Genomic DNA, 15,978 nt, shown 5'->3' on the forward strand with positions numbered 1-15,978 from the left:
AGCAGCTCTGTGTGAGCGCGTGTGCTCAGCACGTAAGAGAGACCATCCTCTCCCCATCCCGCCTCCCCGCTTCTCCCATTCTCCCAGCTCCTCCCCGCTGCTGCATCCTTCCCTCCTGTCCTCCCGCTCTTTCTCCTCCACCTACCTCTACTCCTCCCCGAGCCTCCCCTCCCACTCCTGCCCTCTCCGCTGTCCCTTCTGCCCTCTCCCTGGCTCCTGCCTGGCCAGGGGCTCCCCTCCCAGGATGGCGCCTGCCCCCCTCACCCTCACCTGCAGGTAGATGCATCCTTGGCCGGACACCTCGGTGCTGTAGTCCCCTGGCACCCGGGGCAGGGGCACGCGCTGGAGCAGCAGCCGGTTTGTGGGATCCACTTGGAAGTCTTGCTGGAAGTCCCCTCCAGATCGCAGGGTGACTTTGGAAGCTGCTCCGCTCTTGGCGTAGGTGACAGCTCCGTACAGGGACAGGGCTTGGAGAGCCACCACTGTGTCCTGCAAGAGACAGGTCCCGGCACCCAGGGGGATACAGTCAGCCTTTCCCACCGCCTGTCCTCCCACAGCCTGCCCTTTGCTGGGCCCTTTCCCTTCCATTCCTCACTTTCTCCAGTGGTAAGTACAAAGCAGAGAGGGAAGGAGCAGCGTTTGCGCGTGTCCGTTCCCTCCCTGCGTCCTCTGCTCAGCAGTTGCATGATCCCTGAGCTCCCTGGCATGGAGCCCTGCGCAGCCCTCACTTGCTCGCCCCGGGGTGAAGGAGCAACTTCAGAAGCACAAACCAGTTGCAGTGGGAGCCCTCTCCAGTGGCGCAGACATACGTCCCTTGTGTCCCTACTGCTCTGTGTCCAGAAAACCAGGTCATTCCCAGAGGCACTACCTGACCTACTAGCCCCAAGCCTCTTGAGAGCTTGGCAACCATGGCAGATACTGCGGGGATACGCTGTAGGACTACAGTCCCTGCCCTGCTGAACCTTCCTGAGCTCCCACTGGGCTCTCCGACGCGTCCCATCTTGTGACATTGATGTGTGAGGTCCCGGGAGGGAAGCAGCTCACCTGGGTGGAGGAGAAGCCTCCGTTGGGATTCTGCTGACCGCTGATCCACTTTGCAATAAGAGATGCAAACGACAGCTCCTCCTGGGAAGGTGCCGGCTGCGTGGTGAGGTGAGCAAGGAGCACGTAGGCCGTCATCTCCACTTCAGCGGAGGGAGCTCGGTAGCGATAGTACGGGAGATCAGCCTCCGGCTCTTTCCCAGGCCGCTGCCAATGAACAGACCCATCTTCACAGGAGGCAGGGAGAGTGGAGACAAGCACACAAGCAATTATTAGCGGTCATTGCAAGGTGGTTCCTGATCTGCTGCTGCTGGTCCAGCAGAGAGGACAGAGCCTCCACAATGCATCTGTCACGGAGGATGAAGTGGGAAGGGTTCGGTGTCCGCTTGCTGCAGGTTTACAACTAGTCTGAGACTGCTGAGGCTCAGTCCTCGGCCCTGGACACCACTTTGGCCCAGACTCCAGGTTCACACCGACATTTATGGGCTTGAGCACCAGCACAGCACCCGGCTGGCACTCCTTCCCTCGCTGAGTAGAGATGCCGGGGCTGGGCAGTGACAAGCTCTGTGGGGCAAAACGACCCAAAGAACGTGGCCGGGGCTTGATAGTGACCTGCAGGTGGGAAAGGCGAAAGGTGCTGGGCAACCTTCCTTCACAACCCCGCTACCCAGCGCTCGGGCAGACTCCGTGTCCAGCCTGACTTCCCTAGAATGCTTCCGAGTCATTACGTGGTTTCCTGGAAGACTCAGAGCTGATGGTCGGGCTTGTGAAATGACCTGTATGTTCGTTTTCTCTCTCAGCACATCCAGCTCCTCTTTGACTTATCGTCCCTCCTGCCGTGCAAGGTCCGCTTTGTTCTATGCTGAGCACGTGCACTGGGAGGAAGGAGCGGCCACAACCATTGCTAAGCCTTTGCTAAGCAGTGCCTGGTGCGGCAAGAGGAGCGGGCTGAGGAGAGACGGTGGCAGAGCTGCCCTTTAGTTCCGCACCGATGGGAATGGTGCGTGGTGCTTCCTGATGAACTCCCTCGGAGCAGAGAGGTAGGACTGGGCACGGAGAGGGAGTTCTCAAAAACGCAACCCCTTTGCACAGGTCCTTGCCCTCCCTCCGCCTTTCCCCACCCACAGAGTCCGTCTCCTGCATCCCTTCCCCCACCAATGAAAGCCATTTTATCAAGGGAAGATGTAAGGGTTGGGAGGCAGAGCTGTCCCAGCAGGAGCACTCACCCTTTTTCACAGCTTCCTTTTCAAGTGAGCCGAGCAACGCCTTCCGCTTCTCTTCCTTCCCTGCCAGGGCGAAGGCGTACGCCATCAGTGCCTTGGTGTACACATGGTTTTCTTTCTCATTTGGTGCTGTTTCCAGGCAGAACAGAGCGTTACGCACCACCGAGTGCTGGGAGGAGAGAGAGACTGAGCTAGAGCAGCCAGAGCTCACACTGAGGTCCATCTGAGAACAACAGAAGTCAGATGGTACCTATGGACCCTTGTCATCTCCATTCTCCTGTCTGACAAAGATGCTACCATTGTGTACCCCTTCCCCTCCAGGTCCAATATGGCCTGGGACAAATGGGCAGCCAGGGGCTCTTCTTTATCTTGTATATGCTTTTCTTTAATACATCTTGTTGTATTGTTTTTTTCCTAGTTGCCCTGGTTTGAGGTAAAACAGAACTAATTTTCTGTTCAGTAATTTTACCTTTTTCCCGGGCCTCTTCTAACTAACTAAACTCTGAAATTAACAGCATATTGTTCAGAAACTGTTCACTCTCATAATGATAGGACCTGATTATACCAAGGAATGGTATGCAGAGAGGCCCTTGCTTATACTTATTGCTATAACAGCCAAGGTCAGGTAAATTTGTTATTTGCCCCATTGGAGGGTCAGAAGCGGAAAAGCGTAGAGGGGTCCCACCTGCAGGGAGGAACGGACAGGACAGGTGACCCAAAACTGACCAACAGGGTATTCCATCCCATCTGCATCATGCTCGGTATAAAAGCTGAGGGATCAAAGGGTCATCTCTCTTCCTTCAATGGCCGACATCCGAGGAGGGCCCTGTCTGTTTGTCTGCCTTTGATCCCAATCCGAGCATTCCTGACTCCAGATCTGGAATCCAGCTCCTGTCCATCACCGAGTCCAGCCTGGGACTTTCCCCTGTGCCTGCTGGTGACGTGATCGTCATCCTGGGAGTTTGATATGGTTTGGTATATTCTGTATACTTTTTTTTTCCTTTTCTTTTTATTATTTATTATTTCATTATTTATTAATATTTTCATTAAAGTAGTTTAGTTTTTCTAAACTCATATATCTCTTTTATCTCTTCCTCTCCTCTCTTTTCCTTAGAGGGGGGAGGGAGGGGCCATCTGTTGTTCTGATCGGCCAATCTGGTCAAAACCACGACACCAGTCTTTTTTCAAGACTGTGAAGTGGGGCCTTGAGAAGAATTGCTGGCCTGACTGTGTCTCAGGACAAGGGGAGTTCTCTCATATATCTCCTCTCTTTAGATGTTCTGGGTACTTGCTTTCCCCCTCTATCTATCACCGTGAGACTGTTCTGTGCTTTCACCCTCTGCTCTATCCTTTGCTTTTTACTGTTTACTTCCTCTTTTCCAGGACCTTCTGAAAAAAATTCATTTTGCTGAAACTCGATAATGTAACTTCTAGTTTGGAGGTAAATTCTCTCTCTGCACAGGAAAGAATATATTTTTTTCTATTTTCTGGAATATTTTTTGTGGTGTGTTACTACCAACAACGCATGCTTTTTTGAAGCCAGAATCTCAAGTATGGTTTAAGAGCACAATCTCTAAAGCAAAGCAAAGTGTAGCTACTTTACATAGTACTAAGTAACGGACACTGTGACCCCATGACCTTTCAGCAAGACACATGACTATTCCTCATTTGTGATGGAAAAACTGGTATAAAATTGAAGCAATAACACTGCAGGGGGGCATGCCATGATCTGAAGCCTAACAGCACATTTACAGCTTGATCAATGGCCTAGAAGGAAAAGACCTATTTTTCAGTGGCTTTGTACTTTGCCTTCACTGGGTGTGATGAAATCTTTTGTGGTCACTTGTGGAGAAGCAATTCAGCTGCTTTTGAAAAACCAAAGAACAACAACAACAACAAAAAATTGGTTGGGTCTGTGCCTCACCTAAGGTTTCCTATGCTTACTACTCTTTGTAAGGTAAGTGTTGGGGAGGAGTTCAGCCTAGTGACAGGACGCGGTAGGAGATACACATGCTCAGGACAGGATTAGTAAGGTTTTTTTTATGAGGGATCTAATAAGGCTTACTTTATTTACAGAAATACTCTGTATGCTTGCCAATAGCATTAAATAAGGGCTGTGCAGGAGTTCATGCAGCTTAACCTGAAATGCACCCGTATCCCTATCAGATTCTGACAAAACCCTCTACGTTCAGTGGCACTTTTAGGCTCAGACAGGGAGATGAAGTGACAGGACAAGGGGTAATGGTTTTAAATTGGAAGAGGGGAGATTTAGATTAGGTATTAGGAGGAAATTCTTTCCTGTGAGGGTGGTGAGGCACTGGAACAGGTTGCCCAGGGAAGCTGTGGCTGCCCCATCCCTGGAAGTGTTCAAGGCCAGGCTGGATGGGGCTTTGAGCAACCTGCTCTAGTGGAGGTGTCCCTGCCCATGGCAGGGGGGTTGGAACTAGATGATCTTTAAGGTCCCTTCCAACTCTAACCATTCTGTGATTCTATGATCCTTGTTATCTGATACAATTCTGCCTGAGGACTTGCCTTCTAAACGCAAAACATATCAAAGAAAGAATACCCTTCTGGTGGAATTGATGTCATCCATGTCACCCTACTGACAAAATAATTCCTTCTGCTGGTTCTCACTATACACGAAAAAAACTTTCTGCGCGAAATAGTCCCTACTGCATTTGGAGCAGAGGGGTTACAGCAGCCTGGCAACCATCCTGGGTCAGCAGTCCTTCTGCCGCAATTCACTCCCCAATTTTACCTGCACCAGGGGCTTGTCTCACAGTGAGGGGATCACGGATCGACCCAAGGGTCAGAATGACCAAACCCACATTGCTTTTAAATAGGCCTCAGGCTTTTCACAGACTACTGTTTATGGTATTCCCTGTATGTATACCTTATTCCCCAAGCATTAAGGATGGGGATTTCCCATAAAACAATCTATAAGGGGCAGAGAAAATGAGAATAAATCCCTGAGTGTGCCACATTTTTTTACAGACCTGTGCTGTTGGGTCAACGCAATTGGCCCATAGAAGTGGTTCAACAGGAATGTGCTATTCCAACAAACAAAAAGAGATTTCTCTGGGTGTAGAAAGTCTGTTTGGCTCATTTCAGAGATATAAATTTAGTTTGACTGTTAATCCAAGCTGTACTCTTTTAAAGGAGCAAAAGCTTGATTCTCCACGAAAGAATTCAGAAAAAGATTATGTGGAATGTGTACATGGCAGACAGGACTGGACAGGGGAGGAAAATAGAGGAAAAATGTTATTCCAGTTTAGGCTTGAACACAAAGAATATTCAGACAGGATCTCTTCTTTCAAAAGGCAAAGGGACCTGATAATCTGGGGGCCCACTAGTAGGGCAGGTTAAATACCCTCTGTGGCTTGGGTTGGGGTGCAGACACATACGGTTACAGGCAGAGGGATCTCCAGCAACGCGATAGTGATGTAGGCTGTCAGCGTGAGCTCGTCATTCACTCCGCCCTGCAGGGAACCATGAAAGTAGATGTTGATCCCACACAGCACCGCTGGCTTCTCCCTGCTACATATCTACATCCTGCGTGGACAAATTCTTCATAGCTTCCTTCTGATGGTACGTCCTTCAGAAGGTGCTCTTGGCTTCTTCCTGGTTCTGTGATAGCTGACATATTTAACTCCCTCTCCTCCTCCCTCAAACCCCAAGGGCTGAAATAGCTCTGTTGGTCCCAGAGTGACTTATGGTCAAGTTCCAGCCTGAAAAAGCCCACATGGAGCCAACCAGGCAGAAGTGCTACCTTCATGGCGTTGTTCAGGAGTGTCCCAGAACTGCGGAAGCAGCCGTTCTCCTTCTGCTTTTGAGTGAGCCAGACCAGAGCATCCTGGATGTGCTTCTCATCTATGAAGATGTAAGGCCGGGCCTGGGCAAAGGACTTGAGGACAAAGGCTGTGAGCCTGAAAGTGACAGAGGGAACTGAGACATCCTGGTATCCGTCATCGGTCATAGGGCCCCTGTGGGCATCACTGTTCTGGAGGAAAGCAGTGGAGGCTACAGAACGAGATCAGAGGGGGCTGGTTGGGAACTGCGAGCCAGCTTAGCGACTTGGTGAGATAGGGACCAATGGTAAATGAAGCCAGCCATTTGTAGCCCTGAGGGCTGTGGGTAGGTGGCCAATGGCACTCTGGGGATTCATCAGCATCTTCTCCTATCAAGAGCTAGCTAGGGCATCCTTCAGGTCACCCTCACTTGAGCTGAAGAAGGGTGTCAGGGGAGGTAAGTAGCTATCAGTGCAGCACTGCAAACCTAAAAGGCATCTCCCTTAGCATCCTTCCCTGCTCCATTATCTCACAAGATTATCCTATCATGCCATGATTATCATTTCATCTCCACCTCCATTTCAACATCCGCAATGACCAAGCACGAGCGAACGCTGAGGAAAGCAGGGGCATGAAAAGCAGAAACAAAAAGGCAATGGTAACGAAGTCTTACCAGGTATTCCCGACCTGCCTATAACGGGGCCCAAAGGTGCTATAAGAACCATCCCAGTGTTTGTAGTTCAATTGCCTTTGATACCCTGAAATAGAAAGTGGAAAAGTATTTTACTTGTAACAGTCCTTTTCAAGGAGCCATGCAAAGGATGTGTAGCAGATAGGACACAGTGTCCCCCTTCTAATGGCACAAGTGTGAACTACGCTGCTCAGCGTTACAATGGAAGTTCAGGCAAGCCCACAGCTCTGAGTGCCTCCATCCTTGTGCTCTTCCTCTCTCCTAAAACATCTGGAAACTGGTTATCTGCAGAAACTGCCACTTTCTGCTCTAGACTTGATGAGGAGAGGTAAATGTGTCCCGGACTGGAGAGAGAAACTGGAAAACAGTTCCCGGAGGAGAATCGAATACAAAGGTGAGCCCCACGCAGGATAGGGATGCAGAAAACAGGATAGTTTTCATTGGAGGAAGTGCAGTTTTTCTGAAAAATAACTGAGTAAAAATAATCCCCTGCTAGTCAGCAGATACCCACTGTGTCCATGTGTACCCGTGTTATTTCTGCTAACGTGTCCTAGCTAGTGTGTTAAAATTCTGACCTAGTCGAAGGTGAGAGACACTGTCTAAATCTTAATCCTAAGGAGTGTCCAAGATCTGTATAAGCAGCTGCCATGATTAATGGTTGCAGCCTGATTTATGGATTACATATATCCCTTTTCTTATGGAGAAAACTCGGAGTTATTGCCAGACCTGGACTTTTTCTGTGTTCCCGTTTGGATGCTGTCCTCTCTCACCCTGCACCTCCACCTGAGTGCAGGTTTCTCTCTCCTATAGCTATTGTATTATATTAACATGACCTACCACATGTTCCCTTAATCCATCAGGGCAACCTCCCCAGATCATACATGCCAGTGGCTAATGGTGTCCTTATCCAGTTGCCAAGGGAAGGAACGAACAAGGAAGCAAAGCCTGTGTCCCAGCTCACCGCTCACTAAGTATCCGATGGCCTTGGATTTGACCTCCTCGCTCAGCTGCCCTGTCTTGTTCAGATAGTCCAGGACGTAGATGTTGGGTGCAAACAGGACCATGTTCTGCTCCCCACAGCCGAATGGCATCTGGAGGAGCTGGTGCAGGTTCTGCATGGCAGTGCCCATGATGTCGCCTGGGGAACGGGACAATTTCCAGTGTAAATTAGCACAGTTCAGGGCTTGCCAGTAGACTGAGCACAGCCTGAAGAAACATGGCAGTGTTTCAGAATAGCATGTGACACTTTTAAGAATGCTTCGCTTACCTAGCACTGAGAAATATGCTCTGGCTGAGCCATCCACCACAGTCTCTGGGAGAACCAGGGAGACTGGCTCTGACATTGACTTTTCTGGGATAAAAAACAGATCAATTTGGTTACAGTTTTAGATATATCTACATGCATGGGTAACAGCTGAGGGGTGAGACACCATCCCCTGCGCAGGAATTTCCTGCCTTCAACAAATCCATTCATCTGTAATTTTGTTGTGGGAGCTTCCCATCCTGCAAATTTTATGTTGGGCGTGCAGTACCACACAGGCTGTCACGGACTTCTCCATGGGACTATCAGCTGGCCTTGACTGACAAATACACTTTCCAGCCTATTTTTCTGGCCTCTTCTGCTTCGGTGGGCAGACCTGGCTTACTGCAGAGTCCAATTTGTGATTTTACACCCCTTGCATGACAGACGTTAGAGACAACCCTATTAAATCCCAGATATTCTCTCCCTACAGGACCTGTCCAGCCTCATTTCCTAAGAGATAGGCTTCTGCCTCTGTAATTGCAGGGACTATTACAGTCTCGGCTCTTCTCCTTTAGGAAGAGTTAGTTTTACTACCAGTTGGACAGTTTGCTCAATTTTATCCAATCCCTACACATTTCTTCTCAGAGCAGGGCATTCACGAACCTTGTCTTCTCCCTTTGTCTTTAGTCTCAGCCTCAGCAAAGAAAGTCTTAGAAAGCAAAAGGCTCTTACCAGCTGCACAGAGCACAGAGTTGTAGGTAGTTTCCACCTCAGTCCCTTCCGGCTTGGGGAAAACAGCAAGAAAAAAAAGCAAAAAAATGAGAAACAGCAACAACAAAAACGAAAAGGAAGAAATATCAAGAGGGAAACTGAAAGGACTCTAAGAACATTTAATACTTATAAATGGTCTTGTGGTAATAACTTCATTCTACTGAAAAGTCTTTAGAAATTGCTTACAAAGTTTTTTTCTCTGTGTGCTAAACTCAGGATAATTGAGGACTATAATATACTGGCTGATTAAAACGTGACATTTAATACTTGTTCTTCCCTTTCTTATTACTGAGAGAGGCCCTGCATGTTACCATGTAGGTAACATGCAAGATGATGTCACCAACAGTGATAATAGAGCCACAGGGCTCTGGCTTCCAGGGTGCTCCCCACCTTTGCCCAGTCTAGCAGGACTCTTCAGGCTGCGATGACGGATGAGTGCCTGGGACACCAGTAGGAGCAGCTGTGGCAGGTGGCAACTAGAAGACTCCAACGCACCCACAAGCGACATGATACAACACCCAAAATTTAAATACACGCCACAGTCAACTGGTGATCACATCCCTCTGTTTCAGAAACTCCTAGCCTAATTTTAAAGTCAGCAAAGAAGTCCTGTTTTGTGTTGAGCTGGTTGAAAACATTCTGCATAAAACTCAGGAATCAAATATTTACTAGAAACCATATTTTGTCAGGGTTTATTTCAGTGAGATCCTCATATCTGTTTTTTTAACCTCCAAATAGGAGAGTTCCCATTGCTTCATTACTGGTTCCCAACTTTTGCCAGCTGAAATATTTTTCCAGGATGTAAATGATGGTATTACCTTCACTTTCTCACACAGTTAAAATACATTGTCTCTCATTCTTCAGTATGAAAAGACAGAGAAGGATTAAAAGAGTAGGGGGCAAAAAAAAAAAAAAAAAAGAAGAGAAAAGAAAAGCTTTTAGGATAAACTACGACAGATCTAAATGCTTCTGTTTGAAAAGGCACTTTCTTGTTTGTTTATGTCATTCTGAAATGCAACTAAATGAGAAATCCATTGTTTTTGTTTTATTTTGAACATTTCAACAGGAAATTAAAACATACAAACTATTTGAAAGACTTTCCTTTCCAGCTGAGAAATTCCTGGGTGAAAAAACATCCTGTTTCCCAACTAGCTCCCAGCAAGGCTTGGTTTCCCGGGGGGCGAGAGGACTCCCCAGGGGCTCTGGCACACTCCCTTCTCTTTCCCAGGGACACGCCGCCTGCTGCAGGGGGTATCGACATCCTTGTGTTTGGGACAATGCAGCTCCACCAAGAAAGCAAGTCACGCTGTATCCACCCCTGCTAATTAATTGTTCAGCCTTGGATGGTAATCTCGGATTCTATCCGGTCAGGGCTTGCTGTAGATTTATTACCTCATTACAATAACAGGATAAAACCGGTAATCTCTCAGACACCCCGCCAGAAGTAATTTTAATGCTCATTCGGTTATTTTCACTCCTTTGCCATCTGGGAGAAAAGACTTTAGAGTTCTGATCTTCCAGTATCCTCAAAGAACAAAATAAACGCTTTTCCCTGAACGCGTATATGAAATTAGGAAGTTTTCCTGAAATGTTAAACAGTTATTCATGCCCTGATACACGAAATGCACTATACAATCAAATTCATTTGTAAATAAGCAAAATTTAAAAATAAAATAAAATAAAATAAAAAAGCCTAACAGATAGGATTGTTGTTCCATCATTGTGTTCAGGTTAGCAAAACATTTTCTGGTGTTACATATTACACAATTCCTAGCTCTGCCTTACTGAAAATTGGAATGTTTGCAATGTAAAGAGGAGTTACAGTGTTATATATTAGTCCTGACTTAATTTTGTTAAATATGGGTATTCCTTCCTGTCATGAATAGGACTGACAACATTATGGCATGTGATATTACATAAGTTCAATATACAACAAGCTAGTACCCTTTGATTGCTATTAATATTACAGGGAGTTTTATACTGTGGATTAATTTTATGGCCGGCTATTTATCATGGGAAGAGCTGTGGTTTTATCATTGCAAAACACCGCTTAAGAAAAAAAATGTACAAAAGAAGGCAAAAATAAAAAGTCATACTGTTTTGAACCTTTTAAAAAGTGTAATAAAAACAATTCAAAACAATGATGGTAGTTTTGTTTGGAAATATTTGTAGGTTGTGGTGACTGTTCCATATTCCAGAGTGCTGGCCGTGTGCTGGAGGAGATGCATAAGGTTTCTGGCAAGTCTTCCATTTGCAACCTATCCCTGTGATTTATTACAGGGAAAATTAAGGAGTTCTCATTTATCTCCCTGATGATGTGTCTGGGACATACCTGTCATTATTGCCTGCTTTATTATTTCTGTCCCACTGTGTAATGCAATACCCTGCTTTTACTATGAGATGGCAACGTTATGAGTTACGGGCGCTATTGACCCGTGTGAGATTTATCAATGCTTCTTTTATAAAAGCATGCAGAGTAAGAGTCACACAAGCTGCTATTGCTGCTATCATGGCTAAAACAGAAAACCTTTATCATACAGCAACTGTTGCTATGGAGCATGAAATTATTATTACATTTCTGTGCCACCGAAGTCAGCATCCCACATACCTCCACCAGCAGCTGTCTGATGACCGTGTCTTTCCGCCCTTTCTCAGGGGTCTCCACGATGGCATTCCCGCAGGGCTGCTGGTTCTCCAGGGCCTCAGCGCTCACCGAGAACTCCACCTGCCCTGGAGGAAACAGGGGTCAACCAGCCCTGCCCAGGCAGTGCCAGGGAAATGTGGGTTTGTGTTTGTGTGGGCACTCTCTGGTGTGTTACAGAGAAGCTTCTCCAAGAGGAGAACTAAACTTGGACTAGTTGCAGCCTTCCAGGCCACCTCCTTTGTGATGGCCACCTCCTTTGTGATGGCCACCTGAGCAGGTGTTAGTCCATCAGCAAGAAGGGTAATGAAGGGGCAGGTCTTGTAAATCAGTCTTGTTCTGGGAGGCTTCAAAGAAAGCAAGCTTTGATTAAATATTTCAGACCCAGCCACATTAAGCTAAGACATTCGCAGCTCCACAACAGGAATGTCTGAGTGCTTCGCATGCATCAAGGGAATTTGTGATTTCTATTCAAATACTAAGAAAACAATGTCCCATAGCACTTAAATAGTTTGTTTAGGACCTAGAAACTGCATCCCAGTGTAGTGTCTCAACCCCAGGGCTGGACTACTCACTTCTGGCATAGACAAGATCCTTCCAGACAGATTTGGAGTCACCTAGCTCCTCACAACAAAGATCTAATGTCATCCACAGATACCTGATCCCAGTGTTTTCTTGCTGTTCAGCCTCTTACCTAGAGATCTTGGTGTTACTGCCCAAGCCACAGTTTTCCTTTCATTCATGCAGACACAGTAGGATTCTTCCTGCTTCTCTAGTGGTGTAGCCAGGAAATGAGTAGATTCATCCAGAGACACGCTGACCTGCCGGTTGTACAGAGAGGTGTCATGAAGGTTGGAATTGCAAAGAAGCTGGAGAACTGCAGTAGGAGGAAACGGGTAGCGGAGCTAGCTATTCTGTGGGACTGAGAACCTGCAGAGCAAGAACTGAGTGATAAAGTGGGAAAAGACTGAAGATATGTACAATTGTAAGGGACTGGGGAGGTAAGCATAGAGAACAGAACGTGTCTCTTTGGAAAGGAAATCGATTGTGGGAAAATGGAGAGCATGGACCAGCTGTGTGAGTAAAGGCAAAGCAATTGACTACAAAACTTAGCCATGAAAGACCGCCCTCATGATTAGTTAGGTGAAGAGGTAAAACACTAGCAGTGGGAAAGCTTGTAAGGGAACAAAGGAGAGTGGAATAAGGAACCTGAAAATAGAAAACAAAACAGGAAAGACAGGCAAATAAATGAGAGTGCATTGGAATGGCTGGATCAGTCCTCCTCCTTGTTTCAGCTTCATTCCTTTTAGAATAAAAAAATCTGTATTTATAAAAAACTGAGCAAAGGTGATTGAGATTTTGTTCGAATCACCTCCCATTTTGTCTCGTGTCTTTTTTGTTGGTGAAAGAATGCAGATAAGAATAGTGAAGCTATATAGCTCTGCTCAGTGTCTTAGGGGCAGATACAATAAATCACAGGAAGCCTGCATATTCCAGCAAATCTGGTGTGATAATTTGTGAGATGCTTATATGAGATGAGACTAAAGGCTGAAGAGAGGTATCCACCCTGGTGAACCTGGTGTTTCCATGTGGGTATGCAACGATGCTGTGGTCTGTGGATAACCCAAGTTTTGTATTTCTATAGACAATGTCATAAATCTGTGGTGACAAGGCTGGGGGCTTCAGCAGCAGAGCTTTAGGTTCTGAATCAAACACAGCTTTCAAAACTTTGTCAGGGAAACATACTCCCCCTTCATTAAATACACCAAGAATTCCTACGCACGTACACCTATATGAAATTGGAGATCACTCATCTGGTTTGGGAAACCGTGTTATAAGTGGCCCATTGTAGCCTTCCCTAAGCTGTCAGACTGAGCAAAGTTGTGAATGTCTCTTACCCTGATGCAGGAGGTCAGGTAGTTGAAAACGGTGGCTTTCAGCGTGAAGGACTCACCACGCACCACAGAGTAGGGCATGGTGAGCTCTACAAAGAAGGGCTGGAAGGCTCTGAGGGACACTGTTGGGGACAGGCCAAAGCCCGTGTCTGTCGAAGTGCAGAATGCATTAGCTTTCCACTCGGTGATGGTGTCAGGGATGGTCACGTCTAGATCAGCATTTCCCTCAGAGCTGGCAAGGGATGGAGAACAAGATTTCAGTTATATTTTGGTGACATTTTATATTTTTCTCAGCCTACTGAACAACACCTGCTGACAGCAAACTCCTGACCAGCTGGGATATAGGCACTGGCTTTTGCATGTCCTCCCAAAGCATCCTATACTTAGTGACCTTGAAAAATCCCTCTGTCTACTAGAAATACCCCTCACTGAAATACTGATACTTCCACTGAGACTTAAATATCTTCCGAGGCTTTGCCCTGGTGACCTCACTCTATGTTCCCACAAACACTTACTTCACTGAAACTATGTCCCAGATCCATGTCTCAGGGAAGTACTTCCGGATGGTCTCCACAGGATTGCTGGCAGCCAGATGTTCTGTCATTTCATAGTCAAAATCATCAAGCAGATGCATTGCAGTGACTGGCAAATTCGTTCCAGGATAGGAAGAAAGGAAAAGACGTGTCAAACTCCATTCTAAATCAGGAGGATACTTTCCTTCTGGGTAGTGGCTATTCTTAGCTAAAATTTTAAAACTGAAGGAACAGCTTTGAAACCTTGACCACTAGAAACAAATGTGTTTCTCTGTTGTCATCTCAATATTTCATTTTTCTTAATGTTACTGCTCTTCTTACAGAGATTGGATGGGTTTGAATGTTCTTCCCCTAGCGACCCAGCAGCACCAAAAGAGCCATGTATGAAGATGTTATTGATGATACATTACTGTTCCAATACAGAGTCAAATGTAGAACCTACTGTCTCCAGATATTACAGTTGCACATAGTTTATTAAATTTAGTTGAAGAATTGATTGTGTTTATACATGACCAGAAACAGAAACCACGCTTTGCCCTCCCTTCCTCCATCTAAGATTGTTTTGAGATGAATATGGGTCTTTACATCTCTGGCCACTAGCAAATGAAGGGTTCCAGAAAAGGGAGATACGTTCTCACAGGGTTGCATAGTGTTGTGTCTTATGAAAGGCTTTCCGTCAGCCTTAGAACACTTTACATCTTCTCAAAGCAGCCAGCTGTCTCAGGCTATGCTCTGAAGACAAATCCTGCATTTCAAAACCAAAGACCTGCTCTGTTATGAATACAAGGCTAGAAGATATCACTAGACCAAAAGCTATAATTTTTTAACAGGAGCTGGGATACTGCACCAGAAAAGTCAGTGATTGGAAGTGACATAGGTGAGAGTGTTTTTTATATAGCCTGTCTAATATCAAAACTATTTAGAGAAAAAAAAAAAAAGTGATATCTTTATTCTGCCTTCACAGTCACTGAAGCTGTAGAGAAGTGACATGACCTACCCAGCCTTTTATAGTCATGTGAGTGGGAGAGCTGGGAACAGAATCTACCCATAGAATTGTACCACCTGCTAATTTATCTTGGCCCACTTTTGCCCTAGTTGTTCCTCTAGTTATGGCTAGAATGTGACTGCTGGAAATAAAGACTCCTTTTTTAGGTTTCCATAACCGGACTCGGATGGAAAAAAAGTCATTACTTTGTGCGGGCACAGTCCATCCTATGTAGGCAGACTGCCTTAGTCCCTACAGGATCCCCGCTGTAGGGGCGGGCACGGGAGTCACCGAGCACAGACAGTCCTAGCCAGGCACATCTGTCTAGCTAGGGATAAGCAGGCAGAGGTGTATCAGTTTCGTATGTCAGGACTGAGGCCAGAAGGGAATGATCTTGAATTAGGTCAGTATTATGTGACAAAAGAATCTGGTCTCCCTGCTGTAGTTAATATTCGAAGAAGTAGAGAGAAGGAAAGAAGCAGAGAGGTAAAATGAAGCACACATTCTTACTAGAACTACTGTAACTCCTTTCCATCATGTGTCCCGGGTAATGCTGGCAGATTTCAGGCTTATGGATCTTGCTGCTAGTGAAGACTTTTAAGCCCAATTCCTAATGAACAAAGAGAAAGAAGAGCAAAACATATGCAAACACAATTTTGAAAATACACTATTTTTAGTATGTCAATAGGTCTGGTATCTATCAGAATAACAAAGGTTTGTATACAAGTGCCAGATAGACTGGTTCAACCCAGATGCTGAGGCTTTAACATTTTATACTCATCCTAAGGCTAAATCTTGGTATGATCAGATGGAAAGCTAAGGCCACAGGTCTACCTTGGGGACATCTGCCTGGGTGAAAATGACATATGTGAAAAGCTTTAGATATAGAGGACCCAAAAAGTCTTGTGCAGGACTCTCTAGATGGGCATAGGTGTGTCTGTAGGTTATCAAAGTAACTGGCACTTTATTAAAGAACTATCTACACTGGATAGAGAGAGAACATGCCTGACTGAGGAAGGGTTTCTAGTATTATGGTACCAGGGATCAATTCTCAGGACTCTTTCCTTACTTGAGCCCATTCACAGGTATCTCTACTAGCAATGAGGAGACCCTTAAAAGTTTTAATGGTTCAGAGAAGCATCCAGGTACCAATGATGGGCTACATAG

General features: G+C 46.1%; 1 protein-coding gene across 1 annotated transcript in view; it reads right to left on the reverse strand.

Annotated features, from left to right (window-relative positions):
* LOC141472191 (alpha-2-macroglobulin-like) overlaps positions 1–15,978 on the reverse strand; it is a 42,210-nt gene that overhangs the window by 4,985 nt on the left and 21,247 nt on the right. Inside the window, exons 17-30 of the mRNA XM_074159056.1 lie at positions 15,322–15,421; positions 13,809–13,935; positions 13,297–13,525; positions 12,093–12,219; positions 11,366–11,487; positions 8,719–8,770; positions 8,011–8,094; positions 7,705–7,881; positions 6,726–6,810; positions 6,034–6,190; positions 5,669–5,743; positions 2,268–2,433; positions 1,045–1,268; positions 271–489 (exon numbers count right to left, since the gene is read on the reverse strand). Coding sequence (XP_074015157.1) covers positions 271–489; positions 1,045–1,268; positions 2,268–2,433; positions 5,669–5,743; positions 6,034–6,190; positions 6,726–6,810; positions 7,705–7,881; positions 8,011–8,094; positions 8,719–8,770; positions 11,366–11,487; positions 12,093–12,219; positions 13,297–13,525; positions 13,809–13,935; positions 15,322–15,421 — 1,944 coding nt within the window. The remainder of the gene's footprint in view (positions 1–270; positions 490–1,044; positions 1,269–2,267; positions 2,434–5,668; positions 5,744–6,033; positions 6,191–6,725; positions 6,811–7,704; positions 7,882–8,010; positions 8,095–8,718; positions 8,771–11,365; positions 11,488–12,092; positions 12,220–13,296; positions 13,526–13,808; positions 13,936–15,321; positions 15,422–15,978) is intronic.

The sequence above is a fragment of the Numenius arquata genome, chromosome 1 (genome assembly GCF_964106895.1).
Source record: "Numenius arquata chromosome 1, bNumArq3.hap1.1, whole genome shotgun sequence".
In the NCBI taxonomy this organism is placed as follows: domain Eukaryota; kingdom Metazoa; phylum Chordata; class Aves; order Charadriiformes; family Scolopacidae; genus Numenius; species Numenius arquata.